The sequence below is a fragment of the Delphinapterus leucas genome, chromosome 6 (assembly GCF_059928025.1).
Source record: "Delphinapterus leucas isolate spDelLeu-1000000601 "Yukka" chromosome 6, BTC_Dleu_Yukka2, whole genome shotgun sequence".
Lineage (NCBI taxonomy): Eukaryota > Metazoa > Chordata > Mammalia > Artiodactyla > Monodontidae > Delphinapterus > Delphinapterus leucas.
This window is the reverse complement of record NC_143134.1, coordinates 74,338,343-74,352,403: the sequence shown is the minus strand read 5'-3', so window position 1 is coordinate 74,352,403 and position 14,061 is coordinate 74,338,343. Positions and strand designations below refer to the sequence as shown.

The 14,061-nt window shown below is 43.6% G+C and overlaps 1 protein-coding gene across 1 annotated transcript; it reads left to right on the top strand.

Annotated features, from left to right (window-relative positions):
* Positions 1 to 9,050: 9,050 nt before the first annotated feature.
* Positions 9,051 to 13,530, top strand: TMEM252 (transmembrane protein 252). Its single transcript, XM_022573424.2, has 2 exons — positions 9,051 to 9,363; positions 12,524 to 13,530. The coding sequence occupies exons 1-2, from the start codon at positions 9,086 to 9,088 to the stop codon at positions 12,759 to 12,761; spliced, it is 516 nt and encodes a 171-aa protein (XP_022429132.2). The 5' UTR covers positions 9,051 to 9,085; the 3' UTR covers positions 12,762 to 13,530.
* Positions 13,531 to 14,061: the final 531 nt, after the last annotated feature.

The following is a 14,061-nucleotide window of genomic DNA, read 5'->3' as shown; positions in this document are numbered from 1 at the left end:
TCAAGGAAAAAGTGTAAAGACACAAATAGCAATGTTAAAGAAATGGAAAGGTGACATACCTACAGAATCAGAGGAGATTTTAAAATTATGAGTGAAACATATATATATATATTCTACGTGCATTTTCTAGGAAACTGTACATTGCAAAAACTGATTCAAGAAAAGGAGATAACACTATATTAATCCCTAGGAAACTTTGAAAAAGTAATTAAAATTGCCCCATTTAAAAAGATTGTGCCAAGGATGGTCTGCTTCTGCCTAGAATGTAGAAAGCTGGAAAGAGCTTTGTTCTCACTCTCCCAACAATGAAATGTCTGATAACCTAAAAAACCATAATTTTTCTTGAATCCATCAAAGAGCTGAAGTTAAAGGGAAAACAGCCTGAAGACCAAGGAAAGACAGGAGCCTCCAAGGGAAGCTGGGACATGAGCCCTGGCTCACTTGTGGTAGGTCACACAAGCTGGTAGGAAGAATCCAGTTAACATTTTTAGTGAATTGTTAAATGTTAAATGTGGGCTAACTTGAGAGAACAGAACCACTGGGAGCTGCGGGCACAAGGGGAGTTTGCACCTACTTTTCTAGGTTCTTTTCCATGGACCTTCACCAAGCTGCTACATGAATGTCAAAACCCCACCTGACGTTGTTAAGCTGCAGCTTGGGGAGAGAAGGGCAGCAGAACCTCTTCCCCCAGGACAGAGCTGAAACCCATGTAGCTGGGGTCAACGAAAAGGAAAAAAACCCTCTACCTCAAGAGGAGGGTCAGGGAACCATCCTGAGGCCAGATCTTTAGAGGAGACTAATGTTGGAGAAATCGTGGGACCACTGAGAAAGCTCTCACCCCCAAGACCCAGGACCACAGAGTCTGCCTAAGACTGAGGTGGACAGGAGAACAGAGAAAGCCCCTGACCCCACCACGCAGCTAGCAAGCACCAGTCTCAAGCAACAGCAGTCTACTGCTGAGGGAATAGGTGAGTGTGAAGACCCCTTGTGGGCCCACAGTGAAGCTCTGCAGTTGACAGCAGAGGAGAAACACTGAAAAAAAAACCCTCCAGCAACCCAACCCTCACCCCAAGCACCAGTTAATACATGAAGAATTGGAAACCAGTAGTGCACTGAAGGTAACCATAGTGACAATGAAACCCAAACTCAGTTCAAATCTTGACTAGATTCACTCGACCCAGTCCACTGATAGGTGAGCACAGAAGGAGGTGTTCCCATTTCCAGGCATGGCATAAATACTACTTACCTTAGACTCTAGTGTCATATGCATACCATCTGGCATTCAATTAAAAAAAACACCAAACTGTAAGATATAAAAAAGTGAGAAAAAAATGTCTTGGATCCTGTGGTTTTATGAGTGAGTTCTACCAAATCTTTGAGGAACATATAATTATGCGATCATTTAAGTCATCCAAGAGTATTAAAAACCAGGGAGGTAGGAAATAGAAGATCAATATTAAAGAAAATTTCATGAGGTGGGATACAGAACCCACTTCATATTTACAAGTCACTGGCCATCACACCAATTGGTGTAACCTAGGCAGTCAAAGCTGCCCTGGCTTGAGGCTTCTGCTCTGATCCAAAGTGGGCACAGAAGTATGGCCTCCTTTCAGTTTTCTAAGGATCCATAAAGAAATTAAATCTATTCTGGCTTGTTTCTTGATTAAATTGGAAGCTGAGCTCTCTCTAGAGCAGAATTTGTCTTGTTTGGTCCACAGACATGACCTAATTTCCTCACCAAAACTTTACTTACAGAAACAGGGGGCAGCTCATAAGCCATATTTGCCAATTTGATTTTTTAAACATTGTTTGAAATTTTGATTTATCTTGAGTACTGAGTTTTTTGGTGCCCCCAGAAGTCTGTACTCTAGTTGAGTGCCTCATGGGCCTCACCCTGCAGGGGCAGCATGAGTCCTGCGTGCTGGTCTCATAGCTCCTTACCTCACTACACCACACTTGTTCTCTGAAGCTGTTTGTCCTCTGCTGACCTAAAAATGCCTTCATTTAAATCTTCCTGAGTGAGTGAGGGGAGAAAAGAGAGGTGGGGGAAAGGGTCAGAAGCAAAAAAAACAAGGAGCTGGAGGAGGAAGTGGCCAGTGCCCAGTGAACCCACACGTGTGAAAGGCTAATCCAGAAATCACTCAGTAATCACCACCATGAAATCAGACCAGGTGACATCGCTCACTGCGCAGATACTCACCTTCCCCACCTCCCACAGAGCCTCACTTCCTAAACCCAAGTGACCTTCTGAAATCTGGCCACTCTGTCCCAGCTCTCGGCCCCATGTCCCTCCTACGCAACACCCTTTACACACCATTAGCTTCTTTCCAAAGTCCCCATCTACTTCTCATCCAGGGCAACATGCTTTTCTGGCTTTCAAGAGAAGGGTGCTGGCCCGTGTGCTCAGTCAACAAAGACGGGCGTGCAGAGGGCTGTTAGAAGTTCCAAGACACATCTTACACTGGAGAGTTTGAAAAAAGGGTGAGGTTTTGGAGGCTCGGACGTAGAAGGCAGAACAGTGCTTGGAACTCAGCTGCACTCAATGTTCCCGATGGCACTGGTGGGTCAGTCATGCTCAAAGGAACAGAGTGTTGAAAGAGTGATTACGTTTTGAGATAGTTGGGCTGTCCACCAAATAACATGTTACTGTCTACTGCCAAGTCAGGCACTACTGTTGATTGGTGAATTTTAATGAATGATAATAATAAATAAACTGGTTTAGAAGGAAGACATCATTTCTTAGGTGAATCTCTTGTGGAGGGGACGGGAATTGGGATGGGGGATCTTGGCTTCCACTGGGTCCCAGAACGTTTCTTTATAGAGGGTGGGCCTCTGTCCACACTCCTCCCAGAGTATCCATTTTCTCATCAATCGCATGCTGACCATCTTAACTTAGATGAGTCATCCATCTCTCCCTCTTGCAGTTTCTCTGCCTGAAATGGAGTCAGTATCATTGGCCTCTTCCTCTCACACTGAGTGCTGGCTAAGTGGCAAGGTGGGCGAGCACAGGAAAGGAGGCCTAGGAGTGAAGGCAGAGCCGGAAGACAGGGCCCAGCCTAAGGAAGGCCAGCCAGAGGCCCAAAGGTCTCCTGAAACTGACTCTTTAAGGTGATATTTTTGGTGTTTGGCTGTTTATTGGACTCTTTTCATTTTTTCCCCAGTTCTGAGGATCTGGCCTGCTTTTTTTTCCCCTCTCTATCATTACAACTGCTCTTCTGCTGGGGTTTCTGCCCCTTCAAGACTGAGGAAGACCAGAAGGCTTCCTCTCAATGTTTGTGCTACTTTAGTATCACACAAGCAAGCACACACCTTCTTTCATTTTTCACTTTTCAAAACTGTTTCCACTGCTAGTGATTGTGGGGAAAGAGGGCATATACCACAGCACAAAGAAACAGGGAAACCACAAGTAATTAGGATTGTTTAAAACTACAGATCACTGGTTTTAGTTATCCTTGGTCATTTTTGAGATATCAGAGGGGAATAATGCTCATAGAGCAGTGATGCATGTGGTTCAGAACTGAAGCAGAATCACAGTAAAAAAAAAAAAATTTAATAATTTATATATTTAATTATAATAAACACAATCATGCAAAAATAACTTCCACATAAATCCTTCACTAGTGTGTCTCAAGAACCATGAAGGAGACACACACGTTCTCAGAAATACTTCGTATTTCTTTCTTTCTTTTTTTAAAAAGTTAATTAGTTAATTTATTTATTTTTGGCTGCGTTGGGTCTTTGTTGCTGCGTGCGGGCTTTATCTAGTTGCGGCGAGTGGGGGCTACTCTTCGTTGTGGTGCACAGGCTTCTCATTGTGTTGGCTTCTCTTGTTGCAGAGCTCAGGCTCTAGGTGCACAGGCTTCAGTAGTTGTGACACGCGGGCTCAGTACTTGTGGCTCACAGGCTTAGCTGCTCTGTGGCATGTGGGATCTTCCCAGACCAGGGATCGAACCCATGTCCCCTGCACTGGCAGGCAGATTCATAACCACTGTGCCACCAGGGAAGTCCTAATACTTCATATTTCTATACTGATTTTTGCCTCACCCCCCCTTTCTCATCTACTTTCTTCATATACTACAGATTCTCCTATACTTCCTCTTTGGGGCCCCATCTCATCCCAGATAAACTCCTTAAATACTCTGAGCCCAGGGACTCACTATTTTATATAAATTTTATATAAAATAACTAAGATCTTCCACCCTCCTGCCACTTCCTGGATCTTCCACCCTCCTGCCACTTCCTGGATCTTGCTCTTTCCTATTCAATTTCTTACCAAAACAAAGAAGCAAAAAACCAACCACCACAACAAAATACACTGCTCTGGAATGACACACACCTCCTTAAAGGGTGTTGGAGAGGAAGAACCTATTTGACAAGCTATAAGGCACTAGTTACCCTTTATTGGAACTGGAGGAGAGAAAACATAGAGATACTTCCTTACTCAGATATTCATGTGATCCCAGGAACTATAGGCCTGACCTGTCATAAGGCCCAGCCTGACTAATCCTCAAGTTTTGGTTTAAAACAAAGAAGCCCAAGCCTATGCGCTTTTATGGGCAGTTCTCAATGAGAATGTTATCCCTCCTTACTCTAATACTTAATTGTAGCTCGGGGGCTCTACCATTTACCTGTTCTTGGGACCCAAGTCCTAGTGCAGACCTTTCAGTTGGAAATCCTGGGTCTTTCCCAGCTTCTTGGATTTACAGCAGTGATGACAGTAATAATAATGGTGAGGGTGATTATAGCTGACTTTGATAGGACACTTTCTATGTGCTCGGTACTGGGTAAACACATAAAACCGATTGTCTCCTCTGGTTTCCAAGTCCTAAAGAACTGTTTTAGTTACCCATTGTTGCCTAACAAATTGCCCCAAAACTTAGCAGCTTAAAGCAACACACACTTATCATCTCACAGTTTCTGTGGGTCTGGAATTTGGCCATGACTTAGCTGGGTCCTCGGGTTCAAGTTCTCTCAATCAAGGTGTTGCTTAGGGTCTGGTCATTTCAAGGCTCATCTGGGCAAGGCTTTCATGTCACTGGCAGGATGCAGCTCCTCACTGGCTGGGGGACTAAGAGCCTCAGTTCTTTACTGACTGTCGGCCAGAAGCTGCCTTGTCATGTGGGCTTCTCCAATATGGTGGCTTCCTTCTCAAACAGAGCAAGCCATGAGGGCAATAGAGAGAGTCTGCTAGCAAGACAGAGGTCACAACCTTTTGTAACCTAATCACAGAAGTACCATCCCATCTGGCTTCCCGGGTGGCGCAGTGGTTGAGAATCTGCCTGCTAATGTAGGGGACACGGGTTCGAGCCCTGGTCTGGGAAGATCCCACATGCCGCGGAGCAACTAGGCCCGTGAGCCACAACTACTGAGCCTGCGTGTCTGGAGCCTGTGCTCCGCAACAAGAGAGGCCGCGATAGTGAGAGGCCCGCGCACCACGATGAAGAGTGGCCCCCGCTTGCCGCAACTAGAGAAAGCCCTCGCACAGAAATTAAGACCCAACACAGCAAAAATATAAATAAATAAATAAATAAATTTTTAAAAGTACCATCCCATCACCTTTGCCATATTCTATTGGTTAGAGTCAGGTCATTATGTCCAGCCCACACTCAAGAGGATATGGATAGCAGGAGGGAGGGATCTCCAGGGGTCATTTTAGAAATCTGTCAACCTCAAGACCACTTGAATCTAAGAACTCCTCTGTAAGTTTACCTGAAAGTGCTCAAAGAATTGCACATTGAGGGATGTACAACATTCTTTATGCTAATAATAAATATATTGGACAAAGGATTAATCTCCAAAATATACAAACAGCTCAATGTCAAAAAGACAACCAGTCCAGTTTAAAAATGGGCAGAAGACCTAAATAGACATTTCACCAAGGAAGATATACAGATGGCCAAGAGGCCCATGAAAAGATACTCAACATCACTAATTATTAGAGAAATGCAAATCAAAACTACAATGAGGTAACACCTCACACCAGTCAGAATGGCCATTATCAAAAAAACTAGAAACAGTAAATCCTGAAAAGGGTGTGGTGAAAAGGGAAACCTGCTGCATTGCTGCTGGGAACGTAAATTGATACCACTATGGAAAACAATATGGAGGTTCCTTAGAAAACTAAAAATAGAACTACCATACGACCCAGCAATCCCACTACTGGGCATATACCCTGAGAAAACCATAATTCAAAAAGAGACATGTACCAAAATGTTCATTGCAGCTCTATTTACAATAGCCAGGACACAGAATCAACCTAAATGTCCATCGACAGATGAATGGATAAAGAAGATGTGGCACATATATAAAATGGAATATTACTCAGCCATAAAAAGAAATGAAATTGAGTTATTTGTAGTGAGGTGGATGGACCTAGAGTCTGTCCTACAGAGTGAAGTAAGTCAGAAAGAGAAAAACAAATACCATGTGCTAACACATATATATGGAATCTTAAAAAAAAAATGGTACGGATGAATCTAGTGGCAGGGCAGGAATAAAGATGTAGACATAGAGGATGGACTTGAGGACACAGAGTGCGAGGGAGAAGCTGGGGCGAAGTCAGAGTAGCATCGACATATACACACTACCGAATGTAAAACAGTTAGCTAGTGGGAAGCAGACGCATAGCACAGGAAGATCAGCTCGGTGCTTTGCTATGACCTAAAGGGGTGGGAGAGGGAGGGTGGGAGGGAGGCTCAAGAGGGAAGGCATATGCGGACATATGTATGCATATGGCTGGTTCACTTTGTTGTACAACAGAAACTAACACAGTATTATGAAGCAATTATACTCCAATAAAGATTTGTTAAAAAAATTAAAAAATAAACATATATATAAATTGACACGTTAGACACTGGAAGTAAACATACATTTGATTAAAATTTTGAATATGGCAAAAAAAAGAAACAGTTGGAGAAAAAGGGAGAAGGGGTTGCTTTAAGGCTACAAGGATAATATCAAGATTAGAAGATGAAAGTAGGTGAGGATAAGGATTGAAGCTAATAAAGATAAAGGTTACGAGGTGAAATGAGGAAGGACTGTATATTATTTTTTTATTTTTTTATTTTTTTGCGGTACGCGGGCCTCTCACTGTTATGGTCTCTCCCGTTGCGGAGCACAGGCTCCGGACACGCAGTCCCAGCGGCCATGGCTCACGGGCCCAGCCGCTCCGCTGCATGTGGGATCTTCCCGGACCGCGGCACGAACCCGTGTCCCCCGCATCGGCAGGCGGACTCTCAGCCACTGCGCCACCAGGGAAGCCCTGTATATTCTTTTTTATCCGGTGACTTTCTCTCTTTCTCCTAGCCCGTAACATGAAAGTAGAGCTGAGGAGGTGGTGGGTATGAGGCGAAAGGTTATACATGGAACTTCTACTAGGGCACTGCACAAAGAACTGCTTTTTCCATTGGGATAGTAAATGGAAAAGAATAGTAATGCAGTAATGGAGTATCAAAGAGGAACTGAAGATAACCTTTCTGGACAAAAGTGATCCAGAGTCCCTCTGGGAGGAGACTTTTGGCAGGGACATGTCAAAGCATCAAATAAAAAAGGAAGGAATCAGAGCATGAACCTGCTCTGGAGTAGGGTGTCTAAACCAAAGACAGACAAGATGGAAGAAACCAATTCCAAACAGAAAACAGAAGGCTGGTTCTGGAAAGATTTTTGTTTCTGGTTTTTTTTTTTTGCTGTACGCAGGCCTCTCACTGTTGTGGCCTCTCCGTTGCGGAGCACAGGCTCCGGATGCGCAGGCCCAGCGGCCATGGCTCACGGGCCCAGCCGCTCCGCGGCATGTGGGATCTTCCTGGACCGTGGCACGAACCCGTGTCCCCTGCATCGGTAGGCGGACTCTCAACCACTGCGCCACCAGGGAAGCCCTGGAAAGATTTCTTAAGGCAGTGCTACATAGAGCAATGGTACAGAGGAGAAGACAGGGAACAATTTTTAGCAGCATCTACCAAAACAAATTTCATTTAATATGTATTTTGTGAGGGAAAAAATTGTAGGACTTTTCAGAGCCTTCAGTATTTTAGTGTGCTCTGTGAAAGCCTAAGATATGTTGGGGGGAGGGTAAGGATTGAACAGGCAGCACTTCTCATACGTATTTGTTTTTCATGGAGGTGGAAACATGCTACACATGTTTAGGGAATCCTCTTTTATCAAATACCTGTGGCTTTTTTGAGAGCAGGAACGGTGAGATCTGGTTTAAATACTTCTACTGAGCCAAGTGTGGTAGCCAGTGGTTGAGCAATAAGCAAAAAAATGTATCTAACACCTATGTATGAACAAGAAATGACCCTAGGATTATTTCAGCATTGGGACTGGGGAAATGGGAAAAGATACAATGGGACAATGGGAAAGATGGGAAAGATACAAAATCAGACTCAGAGCAGAAGTCACCAGATTATTACCATTTACAACCATCCTCAGAAATCCCCTCACATTCCTGAAGATCTGTCAATTACAATCCTTCTCCATAGCACTTTCTTCCCCCTCCTGCTGACACTCCCCTTTGAATCAGGGAGTTCACCCCTCGGCTTTTTTCATGGAATCTTTCCAACATTATAAAGTGAGGGCAATAAAGGGAGAATCACTGAGAGAAGCAAGACAAATATGGTAAGAGGCTTAACAATTATCTTTTTAGGACAGAAAAAGGAAGAAGCAATTAGGAAAGGACTCCCTGCCAAACCACAAAGAAAAGGGTTCAGCAAGGAATGCTAATTTCTCTAGCATTAGTTTGGAATCACCCGCAGGGGAATCAAGAGACCCTTTTAATCAAAGGATGGGAGACCTTCCCTCAAATAACTGGGGTCAGCCTAGGGTCCCATTCAGCTCAGAAGAGCAAGAGAGCTATGCCACGCCTTCCTGCAGTACACAATGCTGCGTTTTTAGGTTAATCATCCAAGGATATTACAGTTACTTTCAATAGTTAATGAATAGCTTCTAAGTGCCTGCTTCATTTAATTGTCCAAAGGCCAGTTGGTCCCAGAGCATATAAAGCTGACAGCTGGCTAATGAGAGCATTCTCTCTGAGCAGGGGAAGCAGGGGAGTGGCAGGGTCAGGGAGCTGGGTTCCAAAGGAGCAGGGATGCAGAACAGAACCTGTCTAGTTCTCTGTGCCTTTGCCCTTCTGACGGGCTTCCTGATGATCTGCCTGGGGGCCTTCTTCATTTCCTCGGGCTCCCTGTTCAACTGCCAGGGGAACCTGATCCTGGCCTATTTGCTTCTGCCTCTGGGGTTTGTGATCCTTCTGAGTGGAATTTTCTGGAGCACCTACCACCAGGCCAGTGAAAGCAAAGGGGTGTTCAGACGTGTGCTCAGACAGTACGGTGCTCAGGGGGCCCTGCCCCTGGCCACAGTGGACAGGTACGTGCTGAGAAGCCAGAGGACTGGGGAGCACTGAGGTGGGGCTGAGTTCCGGAAAAGGTCAATGACTTCTAATCCACTGGCGAGCAACTTACACGTCCCATGGGGCTATGTGTCTACAACTGAAGCTTTATTGTCAGGGAATTACTCTGGGATTAAACATTAGGAAGAATGGTGCTGCCTCTGGGGAAAACTATGAAGTAGAGGGAGTTTATGCCAGAGAATAACCACCCTTCTCCCATCACCACTGAAAAACACACCAAAGCCAATTTAAGAGGCCAAACTCATTTTCTTTTGTTGTATCATGGGAGCTGTCCTTACAGGCAGGTGATGGTTAGTCATTCCTCATAACCTGGCTACCAGGTTGTAAGGAAAGCAAGTCCCAGACCAAATTCTGTCACGCAACAAATGAGCAAGCAAGCATAAAATCAGCCATATAATCTCTTCGTGAACTCAGTGAAGTCCCAGCTTTCTGTACTCTTAGGTGTTCTGATCACACATTGCATGAAAGATTTCCCTGAGACAAGGCACTCATATTCCAGAGGTAATAATTGGTTAACCTTACTACCTCATACCCATTAGGATGGCTATTATCAAAAAAGCAGAAAACAACAAGATTAGCAAGGATGTGGAAAAACTGGAAAACTTGTGCACTGCTGGTGGGAATGCAAAATAGTGCAGCTGCTCTGTGGTACGGAGGATCCTAAAAATATTAAATATAAAATTACCACTTGATCTAACAATTCCACTTCTGGGTATATAGACAAAATAACTGAAAGCAGGGACTTGAACAGATATTTGTACACCAGTGTTCGTAGCAGCATTCTTCACAACAGCCAAACTGTGGAAACAACCCGTATATCCATCAGTGGATGAATGGATAAACAAAATATGGTACGTACAAAAGATGGAATATTATTCATCCTTAAAAAGAAAGGAAATACTGATGCAGCTATAACATGAATGAACCTTGAAGACAATACGCTAAGTGAAATAGGCCAGAAATAAGCCCAAAAGACAAATATTATATGATTCCACTTATATGAGGTACCTAGAGCAGTCAGATTCATAGACAGAATGTACAGCAGTGGTTACCAGGTGCCACGGGAGGAGGGAATGGAGAGTTACTGTTTAATGAGTACAGAGTTTCAGTCTGGAATGATGAAAAAGTTCTGAAGATGGATAATGGTGATGGCTGCAAAATGATGTGAATGTATTTAATACCATTGAACTGTACACTTAAAATTGCTAAAGTGGTAAATTTTATGTTATATGTACTTTACCACAATAAAAAAATTTCAGTTAACCTTATGGTAAGTATTGGACAACCAAAAATCTCCTAATTTTTGGCTGAACATGGAATCATTTAGGGATAAAACCTCAGGCATCATCCTTAAGGTACAGTCTGCAAGACTCCATAAATTCTTTTATTCTCTTCATCTAAAATATTGGGTTGGCCAAAAAGTTTGTTCTGGTTTTTCTGTAACATCTTATGGAAAACCCCGAACGAACTTTTTAGCCAAACAATATTTTAGCTACTCCATGTACCTTGAATATAAGTGATTTTTACCCATGACAGTTGATTTTTGACATGATTATGCTAATTAATAAGATACTAATTACAATGACCAAAACCCATTTCCAATGTTTCTTACACTAACTGCAAGGTCTCTGGGTTTGATAAAAAATTAAAGATAACTGAAGTGATTGTAGAAGATGCTTCTAGAGTGATGGTTTTCTTTCTTTCTTTCTTTCTTTTGGTATAAATGTTAGATGATTGCCTCCAGAGTGTGAATTCCTGATAAGAATAACTGATTGCCTTTAGGATGTAGCTTAATTTACTAACACATGCATAATATTGCACTGTCTGTGCTGAAATACTTTAAACTATGGTATCACGACACCTCCCTTTTACTGACTCTTTCTGCTGCATCTAATAGATGCCCAGCCCACTCAGAATGGCTAGTAAGTCAGTAAATGGTTAAGTTACATTTCTCAGAAGGATTTGCATTCAAAATGGGTACCCAAAGGGGTCTGCAATGGTGGAATTCAGGACACTGGGAAAGCGAAGCAGTGTGGGGAGGCTGGGGGATGGGAGAAGTAGATGGGACATGGGGGCAGGCAGCAGTCATCCTGGAGCCTCTCAAATCACTCCAGGGAACAGCTCAACTTTCTCTCTTCAATGCCTTTACACATGTGCCCCATGGCACAGCCTTGGCTATTCTGAGTGAAGGCTGAGATTTATGCTGTACAGTAAATAGCTCCTTCAGCTGTTTGGTTTTGGGCCTGGTAACATTGGAATAGAGCTGTGGCTACAAATGGCAGTCCCTGTTCTGTTGTGGTTACATACCACAAACACTCCCTGTAGGCACTGGAAAGACTCACTCTATAAATACACAACTAAATCAAGCTCACCCTCCCGCTTCTTCACCTCCACGCCACCCCCAATCCCATTCACGACGGAGAAGCCAGAGGATTTAGCAATTAGCAACACTGGGCAAGATTACCGATGAGTGTACATCAGCTCTGGCATGAACGGCTCCTTTAGCCATTGGCCTGTTGGCATGGAAAGGACCACGACTGAAATCTACATAAAGTTGTCAGTTGAAATAGTTTGAGAAATAAGTATGGCGGCGGAAGGGCGGCCTAGCTGATTGAAAGAGTGATAGGAAAGAGAGAAGCATCTGATATAGTTCCGGAATCTTCATGGAGCTGGTTTTCATTCACCATTTTGTTGGTTGTGAGGATCTGAGACAGTGAGTGCAATCCAGTAGAAGAGGATGTGTGTGAATGGGGACAAAAATGTGAATGAACTAAATAACTGGATAGAGAGATGCTCCACAGTCAAGGCCCCCATGTCCCCTACCCCTGCCAAGGATCTCACACTGAAAGTCCCTGGTTCCAATGAGTAAGAGAGAGGGAATAGTCTGGAAAAAGATGAGTATAGAGGCACACGTCCAACGGCTGATAAAGAGGGTTTTGCTGGAAGAGCAGCACATTTTTAAAAAACTGGTGATGCCAGGGAAGAACATCTGTTTCAGAATCAATGTTTCTTAACAGTTTAACTTCACACGATGTGATTTGAGAGAGGCAGACATATGCCTCTTTGGCATGAACCGCTTAAATAACACATGTATGTTTGTGGCATTTTGTCCCCCAGGCCAGATTTTTACCCTCCTGCTTATGAAGAGAGTCTTGAAGCTGAAAAGCAAGGCTGTCCTGCAGAGCAAGAGACCTCGGGTGTTCCTCCACCTCCGTATACAGAGATGGGCCTCGAATTTGAGGATGAAGGTGATGCCCACCCGGAGGCCCCACCATCCTATGACGAGTCTGTAGCAGACAGAGCGGAGGCAGCAACGCCACTGAAGGATGCTGAAAGGCAAAACCAAGAGTGCTGAAGCAGGGGAAGCTCTCCAGCCCTCATGACGCACCCTCATGGGATGCAGCTGCTAGTAATAAACCCAGGCAGGGACTGTGGGAGGAAAAGCCACATCAGTGATCCCACATGAGAGTCTGCAGAGGGGATGCTGCGTGTGACAGCAATGCAATTCCTCACACGTGCTTGGCCTGCAAGGGCAGAGCGGAGCCCTGGAAGGGTGTGGTCGGCACCAGGCAAACGTTTTAAAGGATCTCAACCCAGGTGAACTTTTGGACTGCAAAAGTGTTGTGAGAGCTCTGCTCCACGGAGAGCTTTTCTGCTCTCTCAACTCCTCTCCCATCACCTAGACCCCCAAAAGGGTGGAATAGATGCTGCTTGGACACCACGTACCTTCATGTACTGCATTACCAATAATCACAAAGGGAAAGCATGCTGGCAATGAAGGGGCATTATCATTTAAATTGTGGGTTCTGCTGGCTGGCTTTGAAGTTATCCTCATTTACCGTATTACCAGAGTGACACAGTAATTCACACTGTAAGAGATTTGCCTCTGGAACCCATGAATGTTATTTTGAATGACTTTATTTTAAATATGTGTATTCTATTTCTATGTGAAAGGAAAGTGATTTCACTATTTGCTTTCAAAATGGTTCAAGTACAAAATCTTAAATGAGTATTTTAAGAACGGATGGTTGTACAAGCATATATGATAAGATTTCTTAGAGACTCAAGTTGAATAAAGAGAATACTTAAAAATTCATCATACACAGGATTCAGGAAAAAAAGAATTTGTACTAGCCATAGGTTGTATTAATACAGAATTGGACGTAAATCTTGAAAAGTTTTAAAATACACATATATTTCAGAGAACTCCCCTGTAAATCTCTAGGATTTGAAAGAAAGGAGACTATATTGTAGTACCTTAATCATTAACAGAAAATTCTTTGTGTCTCAAGATACAGATCCAGGCATTTTTAGACTTAGGACATTTATTTTAAAGCCCAGTGATTCCTCGTCAGCTTCATTATATCTTATTATAAGTTTCAATACAAGAGGACAAATCAGGTGGCAGAATGGTGGGAGGAGATGCAGCCTGATGCTTTAGAGCTTGAGCAAAAACCTTCATCTCTCTGGGCCTCGGTTTCCTCCCCCATCAAGTGAGGACTTTATGTTGGGATTAATATCTAACAATTGGGGAATGCCTTTTATATCACAGGCACTGTGTTATGAACTTTTTACGCTTTTTATTTAGCCCTCACTATAGCCTTCAGAGATAAGTGCTATGGTTATTCCCATTTTACAGATGCATAAATCGAGAC